The sequence below is a fragment of the Barbus barbus genome (assembly GCF_936440315.1).
Source record: "Barbus barbus genome assembly, chromosome: 47".
Classification (NCBI taxonomy): domain Eukaryota; kingdom Metazoa; phylum Chordata; class Actinopteri; order Cypriniformes; family Cyprinidae; genus Barbus; species Barbus barbus.
This window is the reverse complement of record NC_136725.1, coordinates 16,013,025-16,031,240: the sequence shown is the minus strand read 5'-3', so window position 1 is coordinate 16,031,240 and position 18,216 is coordinate 16,013,025. Positions and strand designations below refer to the sequence as shown.

At 37.3% G+C, this 18,216-nt stretch overlaps 2 protein-coding genes and 1 long non-coding RNA gene across 9 annotated transcripts in view; 1 reads left to right on the top strand and 2 right to left on the bottom strand.

Moving 5' to 3' along the window:
- Positions 1 to 11,139, top strand: part of LOC306865562 (serine/threonine-protein kinase DCLK1-like) — a gene marked incomplete at its 3' end in the record, with an annotated part of 49,426 nt that extends 38,287 nt beyond the window's left edge. Inside the window, exons 3-13 of one of the 2 annotated variants that reach the window (XM_079410250.1) lie at positions 1,979 to 2,063; positions 2,885 to 3,060; positions 3,159 to 3,278; positions 6,008 to 6,154; positions 7,116 to 7,249; positions 7,432 to 7,509; positions 7,831 to 7,927; positions 8,738 to 8,818; positions 9,171 to 9,284; positions 9,524 to 9,597; positions 10,605 to 11,139. In XM_079410250.1, coding sequence (XP_079266376.1) covers positions 1,979 to 2,063; positions 2,885 to 3,060; positions 3,159 to 3,278; positions 6,008 to 6,154; positions 7,116 to 7,249; positions 7,432 to 7,509; positions 7,831 to 7,927; positions 8,738 to 8,818; positions 9,171 to 9,284; positions 9,524 to 9,597; positions 10,605 to 10,662 — 1,164 coding nt within the window. The remainder of the gene's footprint in view (positions 1 to 1,978; positions 2,064 to 2,884; positions 3,061 to 3,158; positions 3,279 to 6,007; positions 6,155 to 7,115; positions 7,250 to 7,431; positions 7,510 to 7,830; positions 7,928 to 8,737; positions 8,819 to 9,170; positions 9,285 to 9,523; positions 9,598 to 10,604) is intronic. The other variant, XM_079410251.1, reaches the window with a different exon arrangement.
- LOC306866040 lies at positions 446 to 13,402 on the bottom strand. Its single transcript, XR_013783919.1, has 6 exons — positions 13,200 to 13,402; positions 3,246 to 3,322; positions 2,876 to 3,024; positions 1,335 to 1,546; positions 1,006 to 1,136; positions 446 to 700 (listed from the first exon to the last, which is right to left on the bottom strand). It is a non-coding gene; the product is annotated as an uncharacterized lncRNA (long non-coding RNA).
- A 644-nt stretch (positions 13,403 to 14,046) lies between these two features.
- Positions 14,047 to 18,216, bottom strand: part of LOC306865383 (neurobeachin-like) — a 116,879-nt gene continuing 112,709 nt past the window's right edge. For all 6 annotated transcript variants that reach the window (XM_079409947.1, XM_079409948.1, XM_079409949.1 and 3 more), the window contains 7 exons: positions 18,060 to 18,131; positions 17,455 to 17,610; positions 17,159 to 17,329; positions 16,770 to 16,871; positions 16,348 to 16,544; positions 16,108 to 16,259; positions 14,047 to 15,858 (listed from right to left, as the gene is read on the bottom strand). In XM_079409947.1, coding sequence (XP_079266073.1) covers positions 15,768 to 15,858; positions 16,108 to 16,259; positions 16,348 to 16,544; positions 16,770 to 16,871; positions 17,159 to 17,329; positions 17,455 to 17,610; positions 18,060 to 18,131 — 941 coding nt within the window. In that variant the 3' untranslated portion in view covers positions 14,047 to 15,767. The remainder of the gene's footprint in view (positions 15,859 to 16,107; positions 16,260 to 16,347; positions 16,545 to 16,769; positions 16,872 to 17,158; positions 17,330 to 17,454; positions 17,611 to 18,059; positions 18,132 to 18,216) is intronic.

Sequence of the window (18,216 nt, the reverse complement as noted above, 5' to 3'; positions counted from 1 at the left end):
AGTAGTTTTCAACCCTCTTGTGTTCCATTGGTTTTCATTGTTTTGCTGTTTTCACCTTTTTGTTTTGGACTCTGCTCAGTTATATTGTCCTGTATACCTTTGCTTTCAAGCCATTGTCAATCATGTAGTTATCTTTGTTTTTGTATTAGTTTTGTATCACAATCTCTCATTTTTAGTTGTTTTTATGTGTAGAAAAAAAAAGACTGGTCTAATGCGTTGTCTGTTTGCCACTAAGCATGTCATGAAAAGTTTCCATCACGTATGTATGATTGAAGATGCTAAATGCATTAAACAGTAAGTCTCTTTATCTAGTACAAACTCAACCGGGTGTTCTTTACTAAATCTTTTGGGTCCTCTTCTGTTTATATGGGACAGTTTGGCTCAGATCTCCTTTAATCACATTTTATTTGTCCCAGACTTTGCAGAATTTTTATTTTTTTATTTTGTACTTCACAATCATTAGTATTAATGATGGATATGCATTTCAAAAACAAATTAATGCAGCCAGTCATGGAATTAGATTATTGTGATTATAAGTGACTCTTGTGAGATTTTCTCACATTGGTCTTAATGGAGTTGCAGCTAAGAGGTCTAGCATCTCTACAGCTATTCCCAAAAACCTCTGAGTAGCAGCGAATCCTGATGAGAATAGTGGGATCCTGTCTGGCCATTGGATTCAATTTCCCCATGGCATCTGCATCTCCACAAAACAAAATCATCTCAGGCATTAAATCAGTCATTCGAGCCATTATGCAATTAGTCTGCAACAACATGACAAGAGTGACCTTAAAATGCAATAACGCGGCATTGTTATTGATACTGAGCCTGTTAATTGTTTTATTTTTAAATGATGATTTGATAGAGTGTTCCTGCGACACTACATTAGGGATCACTGAAGTAAATTTGAGTTATCAGCATCATAATTGCACAGACTGTTATGTACTTACATTTGCATGTGAACACATGGATTTAACATGATTGATCAGTGGAGAGGCAAATACTTACTGCATGGTTTATTCTGTTTCTTTCCGGTCCTGAGAAAAAGCACAGAAATCCAGCTTGTTTTGAGTGATTTGACCTAGCATTCAGCCAGGAAACAGGAAGATGCCTTATATGGGCTCGTCTCTGGCTGCTTCCTGTCTTGCAGAGGGAAAATATTATTAGTACACTCCAACAGTTTCCATGGTAACACGAGTTTTGATAGCACCAGGACAAACTGTGATCTGAATGAAATAGAAAAAGGATGCGGAAACACACACACACACACACACACACACACACTCTCTCTCTCTCTCGAGTCAAAACTGTATCTGATGACACTTAAACAACCCTACCTTGGCCGTCTCATATGCATCCACTCAAACTGCCATTATCAAACAGTGCGTGTAGGTGTGCTGACCCTCCATGACCCATCCACTGTTTCGTCTCTGTAGATTTGCGCTTCGTTCTTGCCATTAGCAGCCCCTCTGAGGTGCGTCCGGGGCCGCCGTCGCACGCCACTACCGTCCAATCAAATCCATTCGAGCTCCGGGAGAACACAGTGCTCCTGGAGACATCATTCCAATTACTCTCCATGAGAACCTGAAAGGGTCCCTGCACCCTGACTGCCGGCAACCGGGAGCGAAAACCAATTTACAGCAGAGCCAGTAACTTCGCTCACACTTGCTGCTGCCATGGCAACTAGCAAAGAAACACTGATCACTGGCTTTATCCTAACGCTGTGCTGTGTTTAAAAGTGAGAATGAGGATTGTGTCCCGAGCGTGCCGACCGTCCTGATGGGAATAGTAACACGGGGCAGCTTGAGGATATCCAGCAAAGGTAGAAAGATGGAATACCCCAGTGAGCTGCTTCACTGTGTCCATATATTTGAAGTTAGGTGGTTGTCGGTGGTTTTTGGAGTTATACTTCTCATACACACTGGCCATGTACTGCTATATGGTCTGTTTTTGGTTTAATTGGATCTTTTCTTCCTCACAGGGATCCCAGCACAGCGGTTCCTCTCTGTCTCTGGCCTCTACTAAAGTCTGCAGTATGGATGAGGAGGAAGGGCCCATTAGTGATGGTAAGAAATCGAACGCTTTAGGCTGGTTTAGACCGTCTTATTTTAGTGTTTTTCATATACTATTATAGTATATTTTTTTCAAATTTAAATGTTTTTTTTGGTTCAGTTTTCATTTTAGTTTAGTCATTTTATGTGCTTTTCATTTTATTAGTTATTTATATTCAGCTTTAATTAGTTTTTATTTCAGTTTTAGTTATTAATTTTAGTACTTAAACTTATTTCAGTTATTTGCTTTTATATATTTCATCTGATATTTATATTTTATTTTAACTACCAAAACAAATTTGATAGTTTTATCGTAAAACAAAACTGTTTAAGTTTGGCAGTAACTTGACCCTTTCTAAACCCATGCATTATAATTGCATTCAGACTTTCTTACAAAGAGCTCTGCAACTCTTTGATCTTATGCAGATATGGGAGGTTTTGAATTTATTAATGAGAAGGCCCTTTATTAATCAAAGAAGCTTTATAGTTGCTCAGTGCCACCAAGTAAAGATGTTTATGTTAAGAGTATGTATGCAGTGGAGGTCAACAACAAACGCTTCATTTGAAGGCTTTGCGTAGATGTTCATTATACAATCATTTCCACTTCAGTGTACATGCTGTAGCTGACTGTAATGCACTAATGAAAGAATCTGTGAGGTGTGAACCGAATGCAGGGTTATTGTCTTGTTCTCTGAGCTGCATTCAAAGAGATTCTGACTAGGAATGTTGGTTGAGAATCAAATTTCTCCACTGCCTACCGAGATTTCAGTCATAAAAACAGATTCTGAATGATGCCCACTCAGTCTTGCTCTAATGTTCTTCCTTACCGTCTGCAGCCGAGCCCTTGGAGGAGACGCCGATACCCACAGTCCCGAGCTCCATTTCAGATCAGTACAAAGTGGGCCGAATGATCGGAGATGGGAACTTTGCGGTGGTCCATGAGTGTGTAGAGCACTCGACTGGCAGGGCGTACGCTCTGAAGATCATCAACAAAGGCAAATGCAGAGGAAAGGTGAGATGGAAGCATTATGATACTGTCAATAAAAGGCTTGTATTTTTATGGCAATTTGTACAATATATTTTAATTCTGAATCTCTTTCTCCTGCACAGGAGCATATGATCCAGAATGAGGTGGCTATCCTCAGAAGAGTGAAACATCCAAACATTGTGTTGCTGATTGAGGAAATGGACACTTACAGTGAACTCTACCTGGTCATGGAGCTTGTTAAGGTGTGTACTACAGCAAGCTGTCATTTTAATGCACCTGTTCAAACCTAAGGTGAAAACAAATACAGATCAATAGACATAAAGATTCACAAAAATCCAATCACAGCTGGTTTATACGTCTTGTGGAGATCCGGATGAATTTGAGCTCTTGCTGGGTCCTTGTAATGGCTGCCCTGTGCAGTTGTGCTGGCTCTATTGAACTGAACGTTATTTTAAGCTGCTGTTCCACTTACTCGACTCTTTGAGGGGATTTCTGCCATGTGAACAGCAAACCAGGCCACCATGAACTTTCTGCCTGCTTTGTATAAACAACTTGACCTCAAGAAAACTCTTGTGATGTCGATCAGTTTGTGTACATACAATTACCACCTTGCTTGGAAGCAAAATGCAACAATGTAACAGTTCCATTCACACACCTGACAGTAGATGTCAAAGATACCTCAGACTATCCACAGATTGTTTTCTGTATTTTGTGTATCATGGAATACACAATATTCCGATTTTAACACGATTAAGACAATACTCTGATTAATAATCTACCATGTAAACAGAGATTTTTGATTACCTTAATCCAGCGGCGTAATTTTGCTTTGAAAAGTGGTGGGGACACCGCACAACTCGTTTAGCTATTTGTTTATTTAATAACCGAATTTACTTGGGGACTGAGTTCAGAGTTGGAAATGCACTTAATTTTCACTTTGTTGTACACATGCATCACATTCACAAATATGTCTATAAACGTCCGAATAAGCAAAACGTAACATTCACGTGAATGTTACGTTTCGCTTATCACAACACATCCAGGGTAGCTAATATCAATCAAAATACGCAAGATAAATATGGTGAACTTACCATTTCATGGTCAGCTCAGCTGCAGCATATTCATTAATTGCACAATTGTGTGTGTGTGTGTGTGTGTGTGTGTGTGTGTATTACGATTCATTCTACTTTGAATTACTTGCATATTTTCTAATCAACATTACGTCAAGAGTCAAGACAAGCCCACAAAATGTTTCCTCATCCAATCAAATAATTTAACCAATCCTGAACTACGCAAAACCTTGTGTAAAACATGAATGAGAGTTAATTTGTGTTTAAAATGGTTAAACTACCTTTATTAATTAAATAATTATATAAATGAAATTGTTTTAACGAATCTTTTTTTATGACGTTTTTATAAAAGCTCTATTTTTCCTCCCCCACCCGCATGTAAAGGCTAGTTAACGGTAAATGTTGCTACCTATAGCATAAATGTTAAAACATCAACAAAATGTCCAAAAGAAAGTGTGGAAGTGATATAAGAAGCTTTTTAGTGAAGCAGCCACGCACAGTAAGTTACTTTGCTTAACACGAAAACATATTATATTTAACTTACGTGAATATAGACATACTGTCGCTAATCATGTTTTCTGGCGGCCACTGGAGCGCGCTGTGATTTAATACAAAACTGAATTAAAGGACTATGAACTAAAGACTTGTATACTTTTTGTTTTAATTGTGAAAATCCCAGTCATAACATAGAATCTTCTCAAAACTCTCAAATAAAATATTTAAACCTTGAAACAGTATCCAAACAATACGAACATCGTAAAAAGAAAGGTACAGGATCTGCAGACTAATTATAGGGAAAGGAAACTACATATCCCATGACGCATATCGCGTATCTCGCGATAGTTTCACAACGAGACTTAATATTCATCTTTGAGGACGTTGAAAAGCTTCTGATCGGCGGAAAAATGTGTTAAATGAATGAATTAGATTATGAAGAGTGTCGATTTGTAGATGGTGCTTTTCCTTTAATATATACCTTACGCAATCTATTTTTCAGTTACTTTTTAAAAGTGGTGGGGACAATATCGAGCCTGGTAAAAAGTGGTGGGGACATGTCCCACCCGTCCCACCCGTAAATTACGCCTATGCCTTAATCCAGCTAAAGTCAACACAAATCGAATTAAGACAGAGTATTCCCTTTTTTAGCCACATTATCGAAGTGCAGTATAGACACGTACACACCTTAATTACACTGTTACCTTTGTGTAGGACTTTTCGGCACATTTTGCGACAGGATACACACAGCAATGGTCAACCGTTTGACGGCAAGAGCATGGCTTCGACAACGCGATTGTCTGTTTGCACGTATAGCATGACAAATAATTAACTGCACTTGAAGATTTCAGAAAATTAAAAAAAGAAACACCCAAAACTGTATATGGCACCATAACGAAGGCAAACTATATGTTGATACGGGACATTCTGGAGGGGACGTCGGATGGCGTCGCATGTGGATGTAATGATGTGTGCCATTAATCCATCTATGTACTAAAACATGTAAAATGGCAACATGAAAGGAAAATTATAAAAGCAACTCATATAAACACTAATCATAATATTGTCTTATTAAGAATAAGGTAAATAATTAGATTACTGATGTCCATGTAAACGTAGTCAGCATATTGGATCCATGCATTAGGACATAAAGTGACAGCTGCCTAATATACTTGCTGTTAAACAACAACAGAAAAAGGAATACCACTTAGTGCTCTTGGCTGAAAAACTTTAGTAGCTTTAAAAAGAATCAATTAATATTTAATTTATACAGCGAAGACAATAATTGCATTTCTTAGTCCAATGCTACTGTTAAATAGACCTACTGTAGTAGTATCAAATTTGTTTCTTAACTTATCTTGAATCTGTCCTTTTTTTGTGTTTTGCATCTTTGTTCTTATTTTTAGGGAGGAGATCTTTTTGATGCCATCACCTCCACAAACAGATACACTGAGCGGGATGCCAGTGGCATGCTGTACAACCTGGCCAATGCTATCAAGTACTTACACAGCCTTAACATCGTCCACAGGGACATCAAGCCAGAGAACCTTTTGGTAAGATATCAACACGCCATCCTTCCTTCCTTTTCCAAAACGCATGTCATCCTGACATGTCTGATACATGTCACAGGTGCAAGCGCAACGCTTATCACATCCTAAAGTGGTGCTGTTTGATCACAAGCCTCCACAACTATGTGTTCCTGTATGTACGTGCCGAGCAAAGGAACGGATGAAACTCATAGGTCTTGTGGGCTGGAACTACATAAGTGTGTTTGGAGAAAGAGAGATGATTGCTGCGAGCTCTTTGACGGAGTCTAGACCAGCCACCTACTGACTGACTGTATACGTGTGATATCACTTCTGCAGCGGAAGAACTGAGATGTGACTCACACATTGACAGTTCACAGATTGTACTGTTCTCCTAGGTTGCTCTCGTATGAACCTTTTACCAGACATCATTTATGAATCAATGGCCCCTTCCTCTGCTGATTCAAGACAGAAATGTTGTTTATGAAGCCCTGTTTATGAGCCGGGGGATTTGTCTAGAAATGCTGCAGATCTTATAATTGAAAATGTGACCTGCTAACAGTGAATAAAACCGTCTGTTTATCAAACGCACTCCAGTGAGCTAGAAAAAAACGTGCCTGGCTCACATATGCGCTTGCTCGCTTTCTCCATGTCAAAGATAATCGCTTGTGGCTGGAAGCATGCATGTCAAATGCACCTTGCAGTGCAGAATGAGGCTTTTTCAAAACACATCACTTTACATATTATGTAACGGCAAACACAAAGCCCGCCAAGCGTATGGTCCTGTTTCTTTTTAGCATCATTGGATTTTAGGTTAAAGACATTAAATGCACAAATATCTGTTTATTTGAAGCCAGTGCATATTTTTGACACTGATCCGCACATGTTCACCTTGGGAATTGAGAGCCGGATGTGTCATTTTCATAAGATTGCTTTGAAGAGACGAGGTTGTTTTTGGTCTAATGTTGTTTTTGGCTCTGGTTCACAGGTGTATGAGCATCAAGATGGAAGCAAATCCCTGAAGCTGGGCGACTTTGGCTTGGCGACCGTGGTAGACGGACCTCTGTACACTGTCTGTGGAACACCCACATATGTAGCACCAGAGATTATCGCAGAGACCGGGTGAATATTTTAACACGTTGGCATAAATCTGGTTTGAATGTGTGATTTATTTATTTTTTTCCAATGGACTCGTGTGATGTTAAGCATAGTGCTGTGATTAGTTATGATCATATTAAATGAGTTTAAAGATAAAATCTAATAAGACGAATAATACTAAAACAACACCTTTTGTTTGCTGTTAGGTATGGCCTTAAGGTAGATATCTGGGCCGCTGGAGTCATCACATATATTCTCCTCTGTGGCTTTCCTCCATTTCGTGGGTAAGTTCAGTGTGTATGACAAAATATGGCTAATGTGAGAGGATCTTTTTGCATATTGCTTTTCAAAGTAGTTTTAAAAATCCTGTAAATACAATCAAAACGATGAATTTATCTTGTAGAGAAATGGTCCACATGTCGAAGATTCATTCTTAAATACAATCTAGCTGTGTATGTAATGCAGCTTTGAGTAATGTAATCAAAGCTGCAAGGTTATGTAAGGCGTTACTGCGCCACCCTGTGGCTATTTGTTGTATATCAATGAACGCAATGAAACGAGCTCCCCCTGTTGATGCATATCTGAAGTTGCATTCTTTATTTCAGGAGCACTGATGATCAAGAAGCTCTGTTTGACCAGATACTGCTGGGACAGTTAGAATTCCCTCTTCCGTACTGGGACAATGTATCAGATTCAGCCAAAGTAAGTGAAATATGTGCGGATTAAATAAATATGCGAGATAAAAAAAGATAATAAGATTAATATTATATATATATAAAGATGTGTTTTATATGTGGTGTTTATTAAAAATAAAAAAATATGATATGATAATATTAAAATTTGATGACATAATTTAAAATAAAAAAATAGCATAATAAATGTGTGGACATTAAAAACAAATCAAAATAATATGATAAACACTTTGTGGTGTTTTTAAAAGCAAAAATTATGATATTAAATAATATGTATTTTTTTAAAGCATAATAGATAATGACAAGTAATATTTGAGCTTTTTAAAATCAAAATTATATTGTCAATATTATGTTTTTTTAAAGCAAAATAATATGACAGTCAATAATTTGTAAAAAAAAAAAAAAGCAAAAATTATGATGTGTTTTTTAAAGCAAAATAGTATAATCATAAATAATATTTGCGCTTTTTAAAATCAAATTATATGATAAATAATATGCAGGCTTTTAATACTAAAATAATATGATTGTATTACTAATAATATGATAATTTCAAAATTTGTCTACAGCGATACATTATTTTCTGGCTAGAAAATAATATAATTTATAGACAAATTATGAAATTTAGAATCTTTAAAATCAAATGGAGTTTTGGTTTTAAAAAGCCTACCAACATACTATTATTATTAAACAGTAATCATTTTTATTAGTAGTATTTATTTTTTACTTTTTGTTTACTGCAAGTCATTGTATTCACCAATTTAAGGTCATGATTGGCATTAGGGTTTGGCACTAACTCTCTCTGTCCCGTCTGTCTCCTCAGGAGCTGATAGTGTCTATGCTGCAGGTGGAAGTGGATCAGAGATACACAGCGCTGCAGGTGCTGGAACATCCCTGGGTCACTGTGAGTAATTCAACCTGAATCCAATACACCAGTGGTTCTCAAACCGGTCCTAGAGTACCCCCAACCCTGCACATTTTGTATGTCTCCCTCATCTATCACACCTGATTCAACTCATCAGCTCATTAGTGGAGACTGCAAGACCTGAAGTGGGTGTGTCAGATATAGGGACTGGGAGACATACAAAATATGCAGTGCTGAGGGGTACGTCATGGAGAGGTTTGAAAACCACTGCATTACACTGTACTGTGTACGAATCTCTATTGCTAAATTATAGGACTGACACAGTCTTAATACTTTTTAGTCCTCTTGTTTCATAACTATAGTAACTGACTGGCTTCATTTGCTGTTTCAGAATGACAGTCTGTCAGAAAACGAGCACCAGCTGTCAGTGGCAGGAAAGATCAAGAAGCACTTTAACACTGGGCCCAAGCCCAGCAACAACACCCCGGGAGTGTCTGTGATGACGGTAAGCCCACACTGCCTATCAAAGCCTTAAGTTAAGAATCAGACGCCAAATAAACATTAAAGAGCCAGTGAGAAGAGTACCAGACACCATGTGTGATGGACACTTTTATGGGAGGCCAAAGAGTTGAAGAAACACTATAATACTTTGAAATTATTTTCTTTACTAACAGTTAAAATGGATTTACAGCTGATGATTTCTGAGCATTGTGCACTGAGCTCCACTGATTTCTCTTCGCTTAGCTCGACCATGACTTTTCCATCCAGAGATCAGGGTCGTTGGATTTCTATCAGAACCCGGGCATGTTTTGGATGAGGTAACGCCATGTGTCCACTGAAGCACGCCAGCCCCTGTCTTATTGAACTCTAATGTGGGCACTAAAACCTGCTTATACCATGATCAAAAACTGTTGCTGTGGTCATTCATGTGTGTGAAAGTTTTCAGGTGGAGAGAATGTGCATGACTTACTTCAGCATCATGTCAACTGGCATATTTTATGTGCTTTTCCCTCAGTGTGCTGCTTGTCACTGTCCTGCTTCTAACCAGCTTCTCATGATCTTGAACCTTGTGCAGAAATAAAATGCTCCGCAGTCAGTCCCACTGTTGTCCCCAATGTTTGTTTGTTTAATAGAAACTCACTTTTAATAAAGAAAATTAGCAAATGTTTATTAGTATTAAATATACACTATAAATGACAAGTTCAGGGTCAGTAAAGTTTTTTTTTTTTTTTTGATAAGAATTATTTAATTTTTTTGTTGGCAAGGATGCAAATGAATACTGAAAACATGTATCATGGTTCAAAAAATAAAATATAAATAAATTGTTTTAACATTAATAATAAGTTTCTTAACCAAATCAGCATATTACAATTTCTGAAGGATCATGTGAAAATGAAGTCTGGATTAATGTCTGCTGAAAATTACATTTTAAAATATATTAAAATATAAAATACCTATTTTAAACCATATTTCATAGTATTATAGTTAGTACTGTTTATTTTATTACATAAATGCAGCCTTGGTGCGCATAAGACTTCTTTCAAAACATTAAAAAACTCTTAAGTGACAGTAGTGTATTTACATTTAATCTGTTATCATTTTAACTTAATTATTTATTCAATTAAATATTTATGTATTTATTTGTAATTAGATTAAATTTGTTTTATATTTTTAATAAATATTTAAGAAATAATTGTAATTAAAGGGATAGTTCACCCAAAACTGTATTTTGGCAACTTCTGGGAGTAGCTTTATTTGGAGTATTTTATTTTGCTCTCATGCTCGTGTTCTGTCACATGACTAAAATTCCCCCTTCTTCCATCAGACCACCGCTCTTGATAAGGAGAGGCAGATTCTCCGACGAGGATGCCACCAGAATGTGAGCACAGCTACCTGGAGCACCCAGCCGATCTGTAGCCTCCACATCCCAGCCTTTACTCCCAGTCTGTGCCCCGGTCTGCACCTCGACCCCCTGTCCCAGCTCCCCAGCGGACTTCCCGCTCCAGTCCTTATCCCCAGTCCATGTCCCTCTACCACCACCGCCACCACCACTGCCACCACCACGCCCGAGTCTGAAGACTTTTCAGCCTGCTCCACAGAGACTGTTCGCTCCCTCTTCTCCCCTTTCTAGCATCGAAAGGGAAGGGAGCGAGTGGAAAGGGCACTAAAAGAGAAGAAGGGTTTATGAGGATTCGGAATGCGGCCGAGTGGACCGATGAACTGAACCATTTTGTAATCTGATCACATAAAGGTGCAGGGAAAATGATGACCGTCAAGAAGGGTGTTTCTTGTTTATTTATGGTCATTATAATAACTTTTATTTATACACAATAAATACATTTTCTTTTTTATTCAAGTTCAAAAATGTCTTGTTCTGTTGAAGCACCTTAGAAATGTGATGTTTTTATGGGTCCGGTACTGTTCATATGTTTCAGAAGGAAAGTGTAAGGACTTTTAGCTAATTTGATTCCTGGTAATTAGTACCCAAAAACCTTTCTAAGCAGAAATTGATTGATTCAAATTGATTTGATTAGCCGATACCTCTTCAGAGATAAACTCGTATGCGGATTTTCTTTCTATTGTGGTCGCACAGCACTTGTTCATATGCGAGATGGGGACCTTTTTTGTAATCAGTGTAAATAATATAATTTCAATTATTTTGATATTGACAATATATTTATTTATTTATCTTAACTAGACAATGTAAGTCACAGTTAATCATTTTTGCAGTTTTTAGGTATATGGAACATAAGCACAAATGCATTGTGGGAAAGACATAAGCAACATTCCTTAATACAGGGTCAGCTCTTGGAAATACAAATGCCAACGGTTCGGTCTGATGAATGCAGGACATTGATTCAGTGGTACCTCTGTGTCATAAGAAGCGCTGCTGTTAGTGTCAGGAGGTCAGACTGGGGTTGAGTGTTTCTGAAGTGCAGTAAGAGGTGTACTAGTAACTCATAGCCCTGCTTACTGTGTCATTGTATTCTCTCATTAGTGCATGGAATACAGAGCGGCTCTTACATTATAATTTGAGACATTATCTTATTAAATAATATATTATAACCTAATTTTATTGTTGCTTATTGATGCTGACTGACCCAGGCTTTCCATTTATCACTTGAGAATTTAATAACCACCAGACCAGCAATCACCTCACTTGTGGCAATGAACAATAAAAACAATAATAATAAAAAAAATCAAGACCCAACACCTCAAAAGCTATTATCTTAACCTGTTAACTGTCACGGGCCGGTGGGCCCACTTGCCATTACATGATTTAAACCGTAATATCTTAGTCTGAACCAAAAGCAATCTTGACAAACTATATATCATTTGAAAGCTTAAAGACTCTAGTTTTCATATTTGGTGACTGATTTTTAAAATATTTTACAGGGCAGCTGTAATTTGTTAATTTGTAAGAAGAGTACTCATCAGTCAGAGAGAGAGTTCTGACCTTTACTTTGAAATAGCGATACATATATAAAATCATGAAAAATCTCCATTCATTTTCAGGTCAAGTGTTCAAAAGATAAAATTCATTCTATTTTTTAAGAAAAATATATAAAGAAAAAACAATAGGTTCTCAATTTATGATGCAGCGTGAACTATATTGTACATCCAGGGTTCTTGTTGCATGCCTTTTATGTGTTTTTTAGAGGATGAATTGAAATCAAATACTGCCATACCACCCTTAATACTTCTGAATGTGATGTCTACGTCATAAATATTGAGAAAAGAATGGAAAAAACATGTTTCAGATCACTCAAACCATATATGAAAATAGAGCCGCCCTTATATGGTTACTAATGGGGTTTGATGCTCATCTACTGGAAAAGCTTGGTACTACGCCCAAACTAAATTTCACTGAAAGCTCATTTTTTTGAGATCTCAACCTCAAATTTTGAACACAACTTTTTCAGATTTTTGGTTTTGAATTTCTAGCCGTTTCAGAGTAAAACATGTTATGTAAAATATATATTTTACATAAAATATAAAAATTTGTAACGTTACATTTTATATTTTCATAAACTTAAACTTCCATAACTTTTTTGTAATATAATTTTTATAACTTTTTTCACCTCTACAATAATTTGCTAAGTGTCGTCTTTAAAAAGAGACCAACCTTAAGTATCTTCTCCAAACCATTCAAAATTTATAACAATTTAAGTTGGAAATGTCATTTTCAGGCCTATAACGTTACTCAAAAAGTGGAACCGACAGTTAACAGGTTAATAGTTTGACAAACACCTCAAAATTGGTAACCTAGCATGACAGGACTCTGTTCTCCTGATATCAATGTAATTTTCTCATTACCACAACGTATTTTTCTCGAAAAACGTCAAGTCCCAATCAGTCACAACAACAATTACCAAGAAAATGTATGACTAAACATATATTTTAAACATTAAAAACTCACCGTATCTAAGCGCTGAAACTCGCAAAATGAGGACGTCTGATAAAACCATGTAATAGCAATCAAAACGCTGGAAAAGGTTACCCCCCCGAAATGAGGGAAGGAGTCATAGTAAATGCTATTAAACAGCCTGAGTAAAATTAGATAAATGTAGTTTGATGCACGCTCCGAGGCAGTCACTTGTATAGTTTTCCCGCCGTCTGAGTAAAAGAGCCAATCCCTAATCGGTAACGTCAGCGCGTCACAGCAGCTGCAGTTGCTATAGAAACAGTCAGCGCTCTGAGACGTGACGCATGCGTACTGACTTGTCTAGCCTGAAAAATAAACGTTTTTAACGCTATTTGAGCAAAATAAACAACATTTATGGTGCAGTTGTTGTCAGATCACTGGTGATTTCAAATATGAAATTTAATCGTAATCTTGGTGGACAGAATTTAAGAATTTTGTGTTTCCCCATTCAAAGAGATAGCAAGAGATAGCACATGCATGTCCGAGAGGTGTTTTAAAGATGGCCGCCGAGTGACACGAAGGGACTTTGATCAAAACAGCTTAGCATTTTTTTTTGCCACGCTTAACTATTACTGTATTTGCATTGTTGTAAGGTTAGATTTAGGGTTTAAATAGGTGTAGTCGTTAACAAAACACAATCTGACAGGTAGCAAATTTAATTTAGTTATTTTATGGCGAGATTTTGCTTCCCTTCCAGCCGTAGCTGTATCCCACCCATTATAAAGCTAACTGCCCTCATTCCATTCAGGACATTCAGTATTTAAGGACATTCACATCTAGCTGTTTAAAGAAAAACACACCAGTACTTCAAAAAGATGTTTTGGTTTGTTTTATTGTAAATACGACAAAAAGGAAACAATTTTATTTTACAGTTATTGATCTATATATTGGCATGAATTGATATTTAAACATTTTAAGAGACACCCGTGGGATTCTGTCTTATTCAAGTTGCAGCAAATGCATGAAACAGCAGGTGGGGACTGAATTTAAAAATTACATCTGAATCGAAATAAATCATCCATTATTTACTTCCTGCCCAAAACTATGCCTCTCCTCTCCACAAACGATGCAGACATATAAAATAAATTAAAATAATATGCAATCATGATGATCAGATACACCTTGCAAAATAAATGAACAAAAGATATTTAGCAAATGTACAAATCAAATTAAATATACAGTACTGACCACTCTCCTACACAGACAGACCTGTACATTATATATGTGCCACTGACTCATGTATAATTCACATCCAATGGCCAATGAAAAGGCAGATCAACAAATTATTTGCATAATTTATTCATGATTTCATTTCTGAGCTCAGTCTTCGCTTTCAGCTGACTAGTAATTACATATCTGTAGTAAAACGACGATATTTCAGTAGCAGTGTTGTTGATTGAAAAATATATTTTCTCTCACACTTTTTAAAGAGGGGGATGAAAAAATGTGTCAGTATTCGTGTATGCGGATTTCAAACATCTCAATCCACGTTTCTGCAGTCATTCTCGCTACAAGGATATTGCTTACTGTGGCTGTGGTTGTACAACGTAATCATCACATATGATTATAATATTAATTATTTAAATACAACAAACATCAATGCACAAATTATACAATGGAAAATGGGCCTAAAATGTGGTAGAAGACCAAAGAAAAATAAATCCTTATACGCTGATAAATTATGGGTTGTTACCGGTGCAATGTGTCTGATACAAAAACGTCAACATTAATAATTATTTTTTTCATAAATAATGAAACGTGTGAGTGAGGGAGGGTTTCTTTTTCTCTTTTTTTTTGTTGCTTTTTTCTCCTCTTTATTCTTTTTTTATGGCCCGCTTACATGCCTGGCTTTCCTAACCATCACAATATTTACATATATGACAAAACAATTACCAAATATACAAAGAGGAAAGAGAAGCTTGTTTCCTGTCTGAGCAGTTCACTTCCTCCCTGTGAATCGGCAGGCCTTCATCTATAATCATCCAAATCATCATCATTTCGTTGGAACTACACAATATCTTACAGCAAGTCATTAATAAATTGAAGGATTATGGGATCTTCCGTAATGGAGAGCGAGCGGGAAGTGGTAAGTTTATCCCCTTGTAGTGAAGAACTGCACCGTTGCAGTTTGTATTTACAAAGACTAAGTTCACCGCTGCGTCTTAATCCCACCCCAGACCCATTCCCTCCCTCCCTCCCTCATCCCTCCCAAAAAATCGGTTTGTTGGTGGTTTATCTCTAAGTCTCTTCTGCTGGGAACTTCGGTACAGTCCATCCAGTCCTGCTGTCCTCCTGGCTTCGATCTTGTACGATGATCTTCGCAGACAAAAGGACATTAGGCAACTCATCATAGTATGTGGGGAGTAAAGGACAACCCTAAAGGTCTAAGTAACGTTAGCGATATGTCTTGTGTTTTCATCTGGGTTTAACTCCACCCTGAACTTAGAGGGACACCATCATCTGTCAAGCAGGAAATGAACTCCACCTTTCTCACTGCTTCAACTGTGGGCCCTAAACAAGGTCCCTCTCTCTCCTCCTGTCTCTGTCTCTCTTTGCTCTGTCTCAGTATCTGTTCTGATGTTCGTAGTGCCATCGATTGAAATCAATGTTAAACGCCACAATGCTGCCTGACGCCATCCCAGTGATCAAAGTCCTGCAAATATATAGAAAAAGTAATAAATTAATAAGAAAAATGTACATGATAGAAATGTTTATATAGTACTAATTCATGCAAAAAATATATTACATTTTATAATTAAAAGCATTAAATGATATTAAAATGACAGCCCTAATGCCCATGTGTGTATATTAATATATATACATTATAAAAAAAATAAAAAAAATATTAAAATTACTGTTCACTGTATATGTATATTATTAATTTTGGGTCAGGTGTGCTCACCTTTGGTCATGGGATAAGTCCATAGCCCTGATGCCTGCATCACAGCCGGGGTAAATGTACAGCTGCTTAAAATCACAGGCCTGCCAGACTTCAACAACACCGTTATCACCTCCTGTTACCAAGTTCTGACCGTCGCTGCTCAACAGAATGGCCTGGGGGAAAACAAAAGCAGATTAAATACAGAGATTGTTTGGATTAATGTGTATTTGTTTCTGTTCCAACATGTTTGTCTCCTCTTACACGTGTGGAGTCATTTATCTCCATCTGTGCCAGGAGTTTGCCATTAATGCTGAAGTTACAGAAGTGTCCTCTCTCATAGTAGATGATACAGTGGCCCTCACTGGACACAGAGATCAGACGGGGCTGGAGACAGTTCTCGGGGCCCTCCAGGGCCCGCAGTAAATCGCCTGTGATGGTGTGCACCAAACATGGCCCCTCTGTAAAACAAGACAACAGCAAGAACATCTCAATTCTGTCATTACACAGCAAGTAGAGACATAAAAAAAATGGAGAAATAAGGAAATAATAACAATCACAACTAAAAACACATTTAATTCCTTACCTGTAATGGGTTTATATAAGCTCTCATGGAAACCAATACTAGTATGAAAAGAGTTCATATCTGATATGCTAATATTCAGATTGCTTCCTCTCAGACTGACCTTTGGCCCCACTGATGACAAGTCCCAGTTCAGCACACACTGACACACACACCACCTCATGGTCATGGCCTGTCAGAACCGCTCTAGGTGCCGGATAATCACCTACAATACAACAGAATATTGAATATTGAATAATTTCTGAAGGATCATGTGACACTAAAGACTGGAGTAATGGCTGCTGAAAATTTAGCTTTGCATCACAGGAAAAAAAATTACATTTAATACATTAAAATAAATTCAGCTATTTTAAATTATAATAATATTTCCCAATATTACTGTTTTAAAGTGTTTTGGATTAAATGTATGCAGCCTTGTTGAGCATGGAGTTATGTAAATGAAAGCAATACTCGAATGAACCAGGTCATTTGGTTTAAAAACATTGTTCTCACTGTTGTTGGGATTGTCTCCGATGATGTGGTGTCGTCCGCTCCAGTACCACAGCAGAAGGGTTGCATCTCGTGAGCCAGAGACAATGTAGCAATCACCTCCAATGTAGGACTCGGATCGTGCAAGACAGGTCACCACATCCCAGTGACCAAACACGATCTGAGTGAGTTTCCCTGAATGAAGAGTGAGCAGATGAGCATATGTGCACATAGACATTTTATTTGTAGTAAAGAGAGAAAGTCTTTTATAAGTACAAGTTGGCATACAAATGGCATAAAATCACAAAAGACACAAGCACCTGTCTCAGTGGAGTAAACACGGAAACTCTTGTCCCAGAAACCACATGCCAGGATGTAGCGGTTGTCAGCTGTCACCACAAAGCAGTGCGTGTTGATCTGAATGCTTTGATCCACCAAATCTGTGATCTGCCTTTTACTAATGCCAGAGTTATTGGCTGGGAAAGAAAACACAGACCAGGTGTGAATATTGGAAAAATATCCAGTTTGAGTCTGAAGACACAACCAAGTTTCATCAGACTTTTAAAAGGACAGTCCACACAAAAATGAATATTCTCTCATTATTTACTCACCGTCATGTCGTTCCAAACCTGTGTGCATTTCTTACTTATTTTGAAGAAAGTTGGTAACCAAACAGTTTCGGTTCCCATTGACTCATTTAATGGAGCAAAAAATACAATGGAATTCAATGGGCACTGAAACCATTTGGTTACCTACTCTTCAAAATATCTTCTTTTGTGTTCATCAGAGGAAAGATATACAGGTTTGGACACGAATGGGAATAAATCATGTCAGAATTCAAAATTTTGGGTGAACTATGCCTTTAACTGAAGGGATTTCAGCCTTAGTGACAAGTTACTGGCTCAACAACACATGGTCAACTCACCAATCAGAGAGTCCATCTCAATAGGAAGGTGATGAGACTGTTCTAATGAGTATCCTGGAGCACCTCTGAGACCTAAACAAAACATATTGCTGATATTGTAAATAACCTTGCACCAAACATTAAAAAAGGTGGCTTGAAAACCTCAGATTTCTTCAGA